We start from the raw sequence: 14860 nt of genomic DNA, 5'->3' as shown, positions 1-14860 counted from the left end.
ATGTAAATTCATGCTGACCCATTTGGAAGACAATTTCATTATATGCAAATCCACTGGGGATAAAAGTTTACCTTCATTGACTTCAACCCACAAAAAATATGACTTCAGCTCTAAGTATCTTCTTGAAATACTGGCATACTTTTTATTGTGGCTGTTGCCTAAAGCTAAAGTTTATTACAGGCACATATGATAGTATTTGGGTTTTTTTTTAAGTTTGATGTTATTATATATTTGCTATTAAATGAGCACTCATGCTATAAATGGTGCTGGCTAGGAAAATAAATAAATGCATGAATTACATGCAGACACAACAGCTGATTCCTTAACATCACAAACACTATTAACACGTAGAGTATCTTCATATATTTTACAGTTTGCATGTATCTGATCGTCAACTAAAGCACCATGCACCACTGAAGGCAGAGAGTACATGTATCTATTCCCAGTAGTTTTAATAATTGGGAGTCAAAGATGGCGCTCCTCTTGCTCTTACCTAATTGTGTTAAAGAGCAGTGTTACCAGGAGAAAAGCAGTGAATACTGAGTGGCGCACAATAGGAGATGGAAAATAGATACAAGAAGCTAGGTCTCCAGGGGCAGTATTTTCTATTTGCTGGGCTACAGACTCACAGCTGATAATGCAAGTTGTAATTAATATAAAAGCAGGAGACAATATGGGGAAGGCTTGTACTAGCAGGGCCACAGGAGATCACTCTGCAGCTATCCAACGTTTCTCATTTATGCACACAGCCTTCCACAGAAACACAATTTTGCCAGTGTTTTTTCCCTTGAAAGTTAAAAAAAATTGATTTAGCACTATCATTGAATTTTGCTAAATCTAGAGAAGAGCATGGAAAGCACAAGAGTCTCTAGGAATTTGAGGCAAATCTGTTACGTTACTATTTTGCCGTTGTTACAAATCTGGTGGACATATTAAGCATTTTAACTACTACTTAATCTGGCTTCTTCCTTTTTTTACAAAAAGAAGAATTACTTTCCAAACCCTGTTTATATGCCTATATATGGGTCACTCCTCTTGTGCAGTGCCAAGCATACTGATTTAACAAGCCTCAAACTTCTGTGTAAATGTCAGCTTACACAGATGCAGATGGGTTAACTGTACATTCCTTATGCATCCCAAACTGGGCAAAATCACCTTAATTATGCAAGCGCCCCCTCTGGGACTGATTCTGATCTCATACTGCTTTTATAGTGGTACAACTCAATTTACCATGATGAAGTTGCTTCTATTTCACCATAATATGTGCAATAACAAATCCATGCACTTCAGTGACACACACAGGTGAATAAAATGAAGAAGATATAATCCACTGATTTTGATGAGTGTTTCAAATATATACAGAATCCACAAACAGGCACTCCCTATACACAGCAAATAAATAAAACATTCCGTTTCATAATACAGGGAAAGGAACTTCCACCTCTGGATTCCCATTAAGAAGATGTATAATATATTTTGCGCACAGGATTGAAGGTAGTTCTTATAAATCCGTTTCATATATGGAAAATCTGGCATGGCACAGTGGCTATAGACCAAATCCATCTCATTTCACTTCAAGTCATTTTATCACATCTGTGGCATAGCCATAAAGAAGATGAGATCTTAAGTCACCCAAGTAGTACTATGGCAATCAGATAAGCTACACCAGTTACTGTGGCCCTCATGATTTGGTCCTTTACGCTAACATATTACAAGACACAATATACAGTACTGCACAAGGTGGAAACATAACCTATTCCCAGGCTACAGCAAAGTACCTAAATGTAAGAAATTTGAGAGCTGGCTGGGGTGATTGGCAACACACATAAAGAAGTTTCAGTATGGAGCATGAAGCTCTAAACTGGCTAAATCTGTAAAATAGTATATGTAATAGTATATAAAATAGGTATGTGTACATATATGCATACATGCACACATGTATCACACATACACACACACATACACACACGTTGCAATTCTATGCACACTTACATAGGAGTAAGCCCCACTGTACTCAGTGAGATTTACTTCTATTCTGTAGCACTGAAGTTTGCTTTTATATAATATAAAACAAACTAATAAAAAAACCAGTTTTAAAATGTCTGTGTACCTAAAATTATATTCCATGGATAAATAAAAATGATCAACGCTGTGCACAGCATAGGTAGGTTATTTACAAAAGCTGCCTCTTTCCAACAATTTCTTTTAGGTGCTAAAAATTTTTACCTCAAAAATCATTACCATACAGTTGTATCATATAATTATCCTCATACATTTGTGTTGGACACCTCTTCTGCTGCATATGTATTACTCTGTTCTATTTGGAATTGTTTTCTTGCTTTTATAATTGTAATGGTTTCATCAGTTTTTATAACTGCACGTTATATTGCTGTAACCCACCCTGGGACCTTATGGTGAAGGACAGGTAATAAATCTTAGGACAAACAAATAAGTAAATAAAAAAATAGTACTGCTAGTACTAGAGAGCCAGGTCCAACTCCATAAAGTGATGCCCTCCCCCATCCCATGAAGGACCTAAGCAAAAGGAGAAATCAAAAAACCATATAAGTGTTTGCCTGACTTTAGGTAAAATTGACAACACCTTACCTAGCATGACAATTGAGTCTCCATAGGGGAAATCTGGGCACATTTAAGGAAGTGACTAACTTTGCAATGATTTCATTAGAACCAAAATGGAACAGCATTATTATGTCAAATATAATGCATGCAGTGGTTGTTAGCAAAACAGAAATGATTGAGTGACAAAAATCATCAGAGAAGGTGTCAGCTTATCAAATATGTTATTCCTCAGTAGGGTTAAAATCTTGGTATCATATACATACACTAAAGCCTGTAGCTTTGCAAGCCTCAAACCACAAACTATGGAATTTAGCGACACACTATTACTATTGCTGTGAGGGCAGATTACTTTCCTTTTTTATATTATACACAGTATGACCACTAGAAAATAATATAATCACACTCCTGGAACCACCTACTCTTAAGCAGCCCTACTGAAATTGATACTACATTTCAAGTAATCCCTCCCTTTACTCAAGGGTTTGTAATGGTACGGTAAATATCGCTGCAACCATGGGATACCTGCTTCACACAAACTGCCTGCCATAGAGAGCAGAATCCATACATGCCAGTAGTAACATGGGTCTCAATCCTAAATCTTACAAAAAAAAAGCCTTTATGCCCTGATCTTGCATTCCTGGCAATAGCCTTTTAGAGTAAGTTGATGTTCACTTCTTGGTTAATAAAAGAACTAAAGATAAATCTGAGCAACTAGGAAAAAAGAATGTTGCCCTATGTAATTTATTCATTTTTACCACAATCATGCTTTGCATGATGTTAGAAAACGGTGCAACATTTCAAAGTCCAGAAAAGAAAACTGAAGTATATATGAAAACAGATATTTTCTCTCTTACACATATGGAACCAATTTGTTGTAAATGGTGATAATTTTTTTTTAAGTACACATAAACGTACTGTACAGTCAATATATTAAGCAATTTCACATGTTACAAAGCAGCAAACCCAGCAGGAACAAGAGTGCTGCACATCGTTTTGGCTCTGTTTCTATGTAGTTTTAAATAACTATTCATTGTATTAACAATTCACAATTTTAGGTTTAAACTTTAAAAAATCTTATATATTTAAGAAAATGTAACATGTGAACTTATTCTCGACTACAGAAGAGTTCATAGGGTGGTCTTAGGAAGCCAATCTCTCAGCCTCAGTCATCCATATGTAACATGGGGATAATATAACTTTCCTTACAGATCTATTGTAAGAATTATTGAGATAATGGTTTTAAACAGTGTTGAGCACTTACATAAATATGAGGTATTGTTATATAGAAAAATACTTGTGCCAATTATGCACATTAATATTTCCCAAACTCTGTTTTGATGTTTATCCTACAACTTGAGGCCCAACTCATCTGTGTTCTTGACAGGAGAGTCAGCTTTGGCCTCTGTGAAGAAAGAACTCAGCTTGAAATGATATATAAGCAAGGGGAAAGATTGGTATGTCTTTTCTAATACCATTAATTCAGAAATGCCAAAAGAAGCTGCAATCCTTTGAGTAGTTACATGCACGCAAGGCTCCTTGGAATCAGTGGGATTTCTATAGAAAATGATTCTGCGTAAACATTCAACTATATAGGTTAAACAAACTGTTACATAGTTGCTTTTGAAATACCTAGAGTAGTAAACATTTTACTGCCATTATTTTAAAATATGAGTTATGGTTAACCCAAACGAAAACTGGAGTGTCAGGAATACATATTAGGCTATATATGTACACATGAAACAGTGATAAATTGTCATTCCTAAGAACCACAAGTTGAACTGTAGCTAGAGTAGGTTTTTAGTTAGTTTGGTTCAGTCAGGGCATGGTTGTAATTACCTTCTACCCATCTACAGCTAATACCTTAGAGCAATAAAAATATACGAGGGTGTTAAAAATTCAAATGCTAATTATGGGCTGTTATATTTACTAAATGCAGCATAGTATATAACAACAGTTGCAGCTTTTCAGTGGCTAGCATTGTCCTAGTTGATATACAAAGTTATATGCCACCTTACCCTTACTGTGCTATATAAAAGTTAACAGAACAATAAAATATAATTCAGTATTTGCATTTTGTTGCCATCAACCGTAGCAGGGGTATCTGGCTTTCCTAGAAAACGTATTGCCTTTGTAGAGACCAAACTGTTTCTCCTACCAAGTTAAGTTAGATAAATATCACAGCAGTGGGGTCCCATAAAGAAAATACACATTATTTGAATATCACGTATTCAAGAGCCCTTCTGTAAATATTAGCTAGTCTCTCATTTCTTCAGTATCCTTCAGCTATATTCTTAACCCGGGTAGTGATATAAAATCATGAGCCCCATTAGTACCTAATATACTGCTGCCACTGCTGTAGACCTATACCCATAAACATACACAAGCACACTGAATAGAGGTATAGAGATTTGGGGGTGTCAAGTATCTGTCACAAACTGTCATATCCACAAGAGAAGCCCTGGCACAGAACAAATTAAATTACACTTCTTTTTTAAAGCTGTCATTATTCATATTCAACCAATTGAAATATTGTCAGTATTTCAAATGCATATAAAACTATGAGAAGGATCCATGGATCAGAACAGTGGGCCAAGAAATAAAACTGAGGAAACAACATGCTGTCTGTGTCCTTCTGAAGTGGTTCATCATCACCCCTGCACCAACTTTCACCAAATGAGATTTAGCCTGGGGCTATATTTTAAATATGCATATCAAAGCAAATGGGAGGGGGAAAACAAGCCTACAGTATCAAATTGGAGAAGTTTTCATGCTAACCATTCTAATTTGCAGGTAGGCTTTCACAAATGAATCATTTCCAGCAAAATATTAAAATTACAAAAGGCACCGTTATTACAAACTGCTTTTTAGAGCATTGTAATAAAACAAACAAGCTACATGAAACTACCTACAAAGATAGGTATCTGTATCTGTTTACATACATACAATCTGCATCTACAACTATATAATATAAGTTTAAAGTTTTATGTTGGATGACAATGGTAACTCACATGTCTAATAAGACACTATTCCCTAAATGCAACTACATGATACAACTCTTCATTTCCCAGTTGGTGTTCTTGTTGCACAAATTATTGCTTTCTTTCAAGACAAATAGCAGGGGGCTAAGGTAAAAATGTTATGGCTCAAATCTCCAGGAAATAAAAGGCTTTAAATTGTAATACCCAGTGAAGTGGCAAACTCTAATGGGTGTAAGATAAATATATTGTCACTTTTTTGAGTTTGTTGTTTCAGATCAGAAAGGAAAAGAGGTTATTTTCCATTAAGGCAGTTATAAAATTATAAAATGCTAGCCCCCTGAAACCTCATCCTATCACTGTAGGTGAATTTAAATATTATAATAGGGCACTTCAAATTGGCTTGAGCACTCACCATCTGCCAGGGCCCTAAACAGGCTAGTTTATCTAATCTCCTCAATATAAACATCAGCATGCTCCATTTCTACACTTCCACATGAAACAAATTCTTATAATGAAACTATTCTGGGAACACATGCAATGTCTTTGCAATGCTTTATATAGTGGATGCTGATCCTTCAGGATGCCTATCATTTCAGATCCTTTTCTAAGGGCTCCACAAACTCACATGCAGACTACTTTAAGGTTTGAAATTGCATACAAGAAATATTTGTCAAAGTTCTGTCATGCTTCAAGGACCTTATTAGCAGCAAATGACATCATAAAACAACAAGGAAACTTTCAGTAGTTTCTACTCGTGTGTGTGTGTGTGTGTAAGAGTGATAATTATAAAATACTAAATATCATGAAAATTTGTCCCTGAAGTTATTTCAAAAGAAGGGGTAATTGACAATAGAACGATAAAATCATAGTATTTTAAAAAATAAATAAATGGTTTACAACGTATATAAACCTGAGGTGTTTTTTCTTTTCTTTTTACAACTACTTCTGCTCTTCTGAACAAAGGTAATACACAACAAAAGCAAATATTTAACTACCTGACAACATACTTTCAAAAAGGAAAATAACCAAACAGAAAACTGCTTCTTCAAATGTATATCTACTTTTCTTGGCATATTAAAGATTACCTCTAGATGCCTATACATAGCATATGAATCCCTTTTTAATATCCCACAGTTGAAATATTGTTCCTAATATGGTCTGTGTTGTTTGTTTCATGAGCTCATTGCCAAAGCCTAAGTAACTCCCCTCAACCGGTTTCTTCACTGTTTTTTTTTCTTCTTCCCCAAGTTAAAAAGCTTAACAATTTAGATACTTATGACAATTTTCCCCAAGTTCTTCTCTGAAGTAAATTGGCAAACATGTGCAGAAAAACCACTGCCAGTCATCACTTGTGAACATTCCACCAAAACATTAACTCATTCACCAGCTACTGAAGTGATACAACTAACCACTAACCTGTAGCTACCGGTAGTTACTCAATCTTAATTTTCTCCAGCCTCTGCAATGCACTGGCTCATCAAAGTTAATGCAATTTATTATGAAGATGCTCCAGGCACTTGGCAATAAGTCCATATTCTAATAATAAGTTGTATCATAGAAAAAGCACTGGAAACCATAACTTTGTTTTAATGCAATGTACAATTGCCAATAAGTCTCAACACTTGACATTTAGAGACAAGTGCAGAAATCAACAACTTTTTACTAAGTTTCTATTTACTACTCCTTTTCTGTGACATTGATCATAGGTCTTGCAAAGCAGAAAAGGCTGCATCTACCAATTCGACAGTTTGCCAACTCTTCCGTTTACTCAGATCATGAACTCTGCAAGCCATAAGTTAACCTTTCGGTAACTGAATGAAAAGGGCCCCTCTCTGCCACCCCCCAAAACTGAAGAAAAAACAACTTTAAAATATCCTACTGAAAATAAAGCATGATTTAAAGCAGATAATTACAAAATAGTGGGGGGGTGGTGGTAGATAACTTCTTAAACAACAACAATCCACAGATTTACTAAATGTGTTATAACCTTTAGAAATTATTAAAAAGAAGACTTACATGGTCTGCTAAGTTTGTGGATGATCCTGAGAGCTCTTCATGATCAGATTTGGAGCTGCCATCTCTTTCATCAATAACTAGATCTATGGGCATTTTGCCTTTCAAACAGCTAATGTACCGATGGCAGAAATTATCGCACAACTCATGGACCTGGATATATTTAAATAAATGGAAAGAAAAAGAAAATTAAAAATAATGATTAAGTGTGGGAGGGAAAATATCAGATTGCAACTTGAGAGGGTTTTTCCCCCAGTTGTGAAAGAAATCTATTCCAAGAATAACTCTAATTAAGGGGCATAATAGTTGAAGGCAAGGAAACAATAGAGAAATTGTTACAGCACATATTATTCCCCTGAGACTTGCCTGAGCAACAAGTTAGGAAGGGGGAGAGCCTACTCTATAGACAGAAGAAAATCTGATTTAGGATAATATCAAAAGCACTGAAATCTGGACAAACGTGAATAAAATCTAGAAGCATAGGCAGTTCAGCAGGGAAGAGTGATAGAAAGGATTGGGACAGAGCAGTGAACATTTTGAAACCTCCTATAGGAACTAGGAGAGATCTTTATCACAAAATCATTTCCTTGTAGCACCTTAGCCTTTCCATAGGCACTGTGACTCTCTTTGTAATCTTAATGTTTTGCTCAAGAGATAATGGGAGGATCAGGTCTGCACTGAATGAGAAGATACTTAATTTTAAAATACTATCCCTGGTTGAAGAAAATTGCAGAGGGCTGGAAGACAGAGAGGGGAGATACAATCGATTGGGAAAGGAGGGGCTAGTTGAAAGGGTGATTGGAACTGGAAATAATAGAGAAGTTCCAGAAAAGGGGGGGGGAGGGTGCCTGTTTTGTTGAGCGTCACCAGGTGCTTTGTAGTACTAGTTACAGTGTCCAGCTGACATTTCCCAAAAGACAACCTTTAAGATGCGCGGGGGGAGGGGGAGGGGGTTGTTAGAGAATAAAAAAGGAGGTAGCACCCCTTGCTCTTACCTTTTCTAATTCCAAAAGGTGAAACCTTAAGACTTGTATTGCTTGGATCATCTGAAAGAAAATTGGGAGCAGAGAAGTTGTCATTTGGGAGAAGGAAAAACCCAAGCAGGGAGCCGCTGATGGTCAGGGCGCACCCTCATTATCCAGGATTTTAGCTCATTGGACACGCTCGGGCAATTTTGATCAACTTTAACCTAAAGCACTTAAAAAAAGCACACCCCTTACTCTCTCTCTCTCTCACACACACACATTTAAAGAGAAGCAGCTATTAGTGGTTTACAGAGGTGTCCTTCCCCCAGTGGTTTCTGAAAGTCCGCAAAGCAACCAAGCAGCTAGCAGCTAAACAGCCACTCACCACACCACCGGCTTTTTAAAAAGAAGAAAAGGTGAAATGCCCCAGAAGAATGGTTTGCCTTCACCTCTTTTGCAAGCGGATTTCTAGCACTTTTAATATTGAAATTGCCCACATTAGCAAAAGAATCGTGTTGCCACCATTTCCTTCCCTTTTGCTTCCCGGGGCTTAAACCCAGCTTTGCAATGAATTGGGGACTCAAGTGTTTGTTGTCCTCTTGCCATGTTAAGAACTGGAGCTCTTTGAAGCCCCTGGATAAGGATGGTTCGCTCTTTCCCTGGTTCCTTAGTGTCACTTTCTATAAGCATCTTTCTCTGTCTGTCTGTCTGTCTGTCTGTCTGTCTGTTTCTCTCTCTCTCTCTCTCTCTCTCTCTCTCTCACACACACACACACACACACACACACACACACACACACAGTGCCTACTTAGCAATTATACCTTTTTTATATTACAAAATACCGGTAATAATTAAAAAAGGGCGAGCTGGGGTTTCTTGGAGAAAGGGGCATGAAAAGTCAAAATGGGGTGGGGGGGTGAAGTGAACCTTACCAAATTGTCCAACTCTGGATTTGAAGAAAAAAGTGGCTTTTCCGCCCGAACCTACATGAAGTAGAAGGGGAGGGGGGGGGAAATCAGTGCATATTTCAGCTGTCTTTAACGCACACACCCCTATTAACACCCCCCCAAACACCACCACCAGCAGTCCAAACTGGAGGGGGAAAGGATATAAATATGTGAACTAAAGGAGAGTGCTGCAAACTGAAGGCCACTCTGTGCAGTTTCTACCCAAAAAACCCATGCCACCCACCCTGTTTAACTGAGAGGCTTCAGAATCACTTAAAACCCTTCTCAGAATTTTAACCCCCCATCCGCATTTAACAATGCCCCTTTCCTGTTAAGCTAAGAGTGACCAATGAATGTCTCCCAGTGTCCACTGGAGAGGGGGGGGAGAGAGGGGGGGGAGAGAGAGAGAGAGAAAGAAAGGGGAGACGGGGAGAAGAGAGGGGGGTGCGGGTGAAGATATGATTTGGGCCAGTTTTGGGGGAGGAATTTTTTTCCCTCACAAACACAACCACGTTATGTAAGCACTCTCACACGCTTCGTTTCTCTCCCCTCACAACTTGGAATGAGACATGGAAAAAGTTGTGTGTTGCGTTTTGCGCGGGGTGGGTTGGGGTTGGGGTTGGGGGGGGGATAAGAGGTGTTTTGTGCGAAGTGTTGCTTTTGCCTGGGGGGTGGGGTGGGGTGGGGAGAAAAGGCGGGTTTAAAAAGCGTTCGACCTGTTTGGCGAAGACGGCGATGTCCTCGTTGAAGGAGTCTGAGGAGCAGACGTCTCCGCCGGCCACCCCAGGCTCTCGCGGGGTACAGGTCGCCAGCTCGCACTTCTCAAAGACCAGAGCTAAGAGGGGGAACAACGGGTGCCTGCCGGGCAGTGACACACAAAAGAAAAAAGGGGGTGGGGTGGGGGTTAAAGGAGATGTTGAGAGGAGGAGGAGGAGAGAGAGAGAGGGTGGGGGAGAGAGAAAAAGTCTGATCAACAAGTATTTTTTTTCCCTGTCGAAAATAAAAAGCAAAACACGTCCACGCTTTCTCACAACGCCTCAGCCTTTCCATAAAGGAAAAGCCGGGCCCTCACAAACCTATAAGCCGATACAATAAGCACCGAGGAAGGCGAGCAGTAAGTAGCTCAGCTGCCAAGTTTTCGTGGTTTTCAGAATAACTAAAGGAGGGGTGGGGTGGGCGCTCCTGCCCCCAAGCTAAAAGGGGAAACTTTATTCTTACGCAAACTGTTTAAACTGCTTAATATCTCGGTGAAATCTAACAGCAGCATATTTGCTGAAAGGAAGGGGAGAGGGGGGGGGAGAGGATGCCAGCAAAGTTTCTCCAGGCTGAAGAAGGGCATCCTGATAAAAATACCAACTGCCCAGCCATAAACGAGCTGAACAGAAATGTATTAAATACTAACACAGACACCCCAATTGCCCTAGCAGACATTGAAGTAGGGGAAAGCGAAAGTATGGCATTTGTGTATAAGCAAAAAATATATGTGTTTTTCTCTAGTTTTTCATTCTTTATCTCTCCTCGGATGGTGATGACACTACATCCTATTTTAGAGCAATGTAATAATAAGCCAAACAGATCTGTACTGATGAGAGTTACTTCCATTCTCCCAACTACAATGCTTAGTTGTTCTCCTGTGGATGTCAGTAACTCCCACTTCTTTTCTCAATTTATTTTTGTCCGCGTTGGGGGTGTTTTCAAGGACTACCCCCCGCCGTCTTATTTTTGAGTCGGCTCTATATTTCCAGCTCAGCCCCTAAATAATAAACAAAGCAACCCCCATGGAACTTACTTCTGTGTAAAATGTGCCTGGGGAACTATACATAGGCTTACTCTCCTTGATCAGGGCAGCCTGCTCAAGGCTGCTTTAACTGAAAAGGGAATGCAGTTTCAGTTTACCTTATGGGTCCATCCGAAATATCGGTGGATTTCTGCACAGTAGTGCACTCTCCCATATAGGGGATCACGGCATTCCTTACTAAACCGACCTGAATTGCTCTGATCACTTAAAAGAAGCGCAGCAACATAGGGACGGCTGCTTGTGTCCCTGCAGTTCTGTGGAAGGGCAGCCTGTTTGAAAACGCTGCTCGAAACCTTCCCCTGCCATTTCCCTCTCCCATGCAAGCAGCAGGGCTACCCGCTCGGAACTCTTTGCTACGATCGTCTCTGCTCTGAAAGAAGATCCCCGAGCCCTCCGCGCGCGCGCCCCCTCCGCACAGAAGCTGCAAAGGACCCGGGCCGTGGCGCCGGGCTCGCCCTGCCTCGTACCTACCCGTAGATCGCATCCTTGTCCCGCTTCAGGGCGTCGTTGACAGCCGATCCCATGCTGGCCGGCATGACATTGGGGTGCGGGGCGTGGGCTCCATAATGCTGGCTGGCATGGAGTGGCGGCCCGTGGTTCAAGTGGTGGACTGGGGGGATCGGCCTGGGGGCGTGAGGGTCTCCGTACATGGAAGCAGGTACCCCTACTCCGTCCATCCCGCCGTAATGAGGCAGCTCATCGTACTGTCAAAAAGAAAATGGGCCAGAAGAAAGAAAGAAAGAAAGAAAGAAAGAAAGAAAGAAAGAAAGAAAGAAAGAAAGAAAGAAAGAAAGAAAGAAAGAAAGAAAGAAAGAAAGAAAGAAAGAAAGAAAGAAAGAGAAAACCAGGGGGAGAAAGGGGGGGGGAGAAAAGAGGGTTTGAGGAAAGGAAAAAAGAGCAAAAGAGAGGGAGAGAGAAATAAAATAAAAAAACACAACAACAACAAAAGTCAGAAGAGAGTAAAGCACCCAGACTCAGACAAAACAGAGCAAAACTACAAACCAGGACCAGCCACAACACAGAGAGGGGAGGGTGGAGAGAGAGAAAGCTGTACAGACTGAAATCAAAATAAAAAGTGCAGTTTATAGAGCTGGGGGAAGGGAATGAAGGGACCGGGAGTATGTGTGTGTGCGAGAAAGAGAGGCAGAGTGTGTGTTTTTGCTGATGGCGAGGAGAAATCTACCGAAGGCAAAATAAAGGAGGAAACTGGAATCGTGGAGAGGGAGAAGCGAAAAATGTTCGCCGAGTCAGAAGAGAGCGGAGCACGAATAAACAAAACAACCCACAAGTAAACAGATTAATACTTCGGAGCGGCGGTGGGAAGCAGGGCTGGGAAGGGGAAGGAAGAGCGCGAGGGAGGAGTGGGGTGGGGGGGGGAGAGCAAATAATCTGAAAGTTACCAGAAACATTATTTAGCAGCAATTCCCCCTTGTCCTTGTCAAAACCAGAGACAAACCAAGCAGCAAATGTAGCTGAATTTCCTAGGCAGCGGCGGCGGCGGCAACAGCCACAGCAACAGCGGCGGCGGAGGCAGCAGCAGCAGCAGGCAAGCCTTCCCCCCTGTGAACCCCGCGCCACTGAGCAGCTAGAGAGGAGCAGGGAAATCGCGCTGCTGGGGGAAAAGCTAGAGAGGAAAGAAGCGTGGAACAATTGCAGACAGACACACACACGCACGCACGCACATTCACACAGAGGGAGAGAGGGAGAGAGAGAGACACACACACTCACGCACACGCGCACACACACAAAACCGGTGAATAATTTTTGCTGCTATTTGTTTTGTTGTTTTTTAAATAGTGGCCGCCATGAGCAGCAGCGACGGAGGCGAGCAAATCCGACAGGCCCTCTTAAGAGAGGATTTATACACGTAAGGTAAGTGTTGGGAGATTTAAACCTACCCTTTGCGCCATCAGTCTGCGCTCCGATAAACTCCTGGAGGTGTCCTATATTTAATATCCCAGTCCAGCAACAACAACAAAAAGTGATTGAGTGGTGAAGAAGAGGAAGAATCCCTTTCCCCCCTTGTCCTTTCGACCCACTTATAGACTTCTCCAGCACGCTTAAATAATCATAAAAGACAACAGCAATAACAATAAAAAGTAGGCAAAGAACCCCGTCGAGTTTGTGATCTTCTTTTTTCCCGCGCGCTGCTTCTCCGTTTCCCCTTTCTGTCTCTTTCTTTTTTTTCTTCCTTTGCGTAAAAAATAGCAATAATTAAAAAAAATTAAAAATCGTCAACCCCCCAACTGAAGGTTACGATCGGCCCGTCAGCAACCCACATGTAACCAAACTGTCGTGTCTCATGGCTTTTTGCCACTCCAGCTGTCAATCAAAGCCATGGAATGTCAAGGTAGTGAATGAATGATGGCTGATGATGATGAAGAAGAAAAGAGGAATCTTTTTAACCTCGGGTTCTTCTCTCAGTAACTCCGCGTTTGGGGTTTGTCTTGTAGGAGAGCTATAGGTTCTTTTCTCCCTCTCTCCCCCCCCTTTTTTTTAACTACCGGGAGGGGGAGGGTGGGGTAGGATGCGAAGAAAAATGGAATAGTTTGCAAAACGTGGACTTCCTCCGTTCCTTTTTTTCCCCCGGTAGGTATTTTGTCTCCCTCTTCACCTCTCCCTCTGAGATGAGTGAGTGTCAGTAAGTGTTGGCAGGTTGGCTGCTGGCTGGCTTATAGAAGAGGCTCAGTTTTGCAGAGCTGATCGGCGGGAGAATGAAATGACGGAACCCGGAAGTAGTGGTGGCCATAGCCAGTCCTACAACAGAGACAAGGGAGAGAGAGAGGAGTGGGGAGAGGGAGAGGAGAGGAGAAGAGAGCGAGCACAGAACCAGCGAGCGAGCGAGCGCTTAAAGCCTGTGATATGCAGAGTATGCAATCAGGGCTGCTTCCACGCCACCCGGGGAGGAGGGGGGGAGAGAAAGCCACCCTGCAAATCATACCCATAGCAAATCAACGTGCCTTTTCAGATAGGAAAGGGAAAGTGTGGGATAAAGGAGGCACAGGAGAAGGAAAAGAGGGAGAGGGAGAGAAAGAAAGGCGTGCGCGTGGTGGGGGAACTGCAAAAAGCCAGAAATGGGGTGGGGGGAAGTGCCATACAAGCCTAGATCTGGCATGCTTTTTATTATTAGATTATTTTACCACTCAATACCCTTTTCTGCCTAACTGCACTCTTTAGCCAGCGCTTCGCGTTTTGTTTTTTCTCTCTCGGTCTCTCTCTCTCTTCTGAGGTTACTTCTAGCAGCGATTCAATGGCCACTATGCAAGCCGAAGGAACTCAGGCAGTTGCAAAGGTTGGGGGGGGGGGAGCATGCAAAGTTGATCTGCCAGCGGAAACTAGCCTGCTTTAAACAAAGTCCTCCGTCCATGCCAGAATCTTGTATTCAAAGAGATCTCTGTGTGCGTGTTTCCTTTTCTGTGTGAAACCACTACCTTTTAGCTGTTGTTGTCGAAATTACTTTTCCAGGAGCAGAAGATAGACCAACCCCATTTGGCATCGTTCTTCATTAAGTGATCGCTTCCATCAGCAACGCTGTGTTATGTCTTTGGAAAGGGGGGGGGGTGGATGAGAGAGGGAAAT

The 14860-nt window shown here is 41.3% G+C and overlaps 1 protein-coding gene across 6 annotated transcripts in view; it reads right to left on the bottom strand.

Moving 5' to 3' along the window:
• The window catches only part of MEIS2 (Meis homeobox 2), a 227198-nt gene extending 213053 nt beyond the window's left edge, over positions 1-14145 (bottom strand). For 2 of the 6 annotated variants that reach the window (XM_035110568.3, XM_035110536.3), the window contains exons 1-6: positions 13180-14145; positions 11753-11985; positions 10200-10341; positions 9469-9519; positions 8567-8617; positions 7575-7724 (exon numbers count right to left, since the gene is read on the bottom strand). In XM_035110568.3, coding sequence (XP_034966459.1) covers positions 7575-7724; positions 8567-8617; positions 9469-9519; positions 10200-10341; positions 11753-11985; positions 13180-13191 — 639 coding nt within the window. In that variant the 5' untranslated portion in view covers positions 13192-14145. Of the gene's footprint in view, positions 1-7574; positions 7725-8566; positions 8618-9468; positions 9520-10199; positions 10342-11752; positions 11986-12681; positions 12861-13179 lie in introns of those variants that run through there. The other 4 variants (XM_088671242.1, XM_088671258.1, XM_088671246.1 and 1 more) reach the window with 2 other exon arrangements.
• Positions 14146-14860: the final 715 nt, after the last annotated feature.

Source organism: Zootoca vivipara, chromosome 1 (assembly GCF_965207765.1).
Source record: "Zootoca vivipara chromosome 1, rZooViv2.hap1.1, whole genome shotgun sequence".
Lineage (NCBI taxonomy): Eukaryota > Metazoa > Chordata > Lepidosauria > Squamata > Lacertidae > Zootoca > Zootoca vivipara.
The sequence above is the reverse complement of the archived record's forward strand: the minus strand, read 5'-3'. Positions and strand labels throughout refer to the sequence as shown.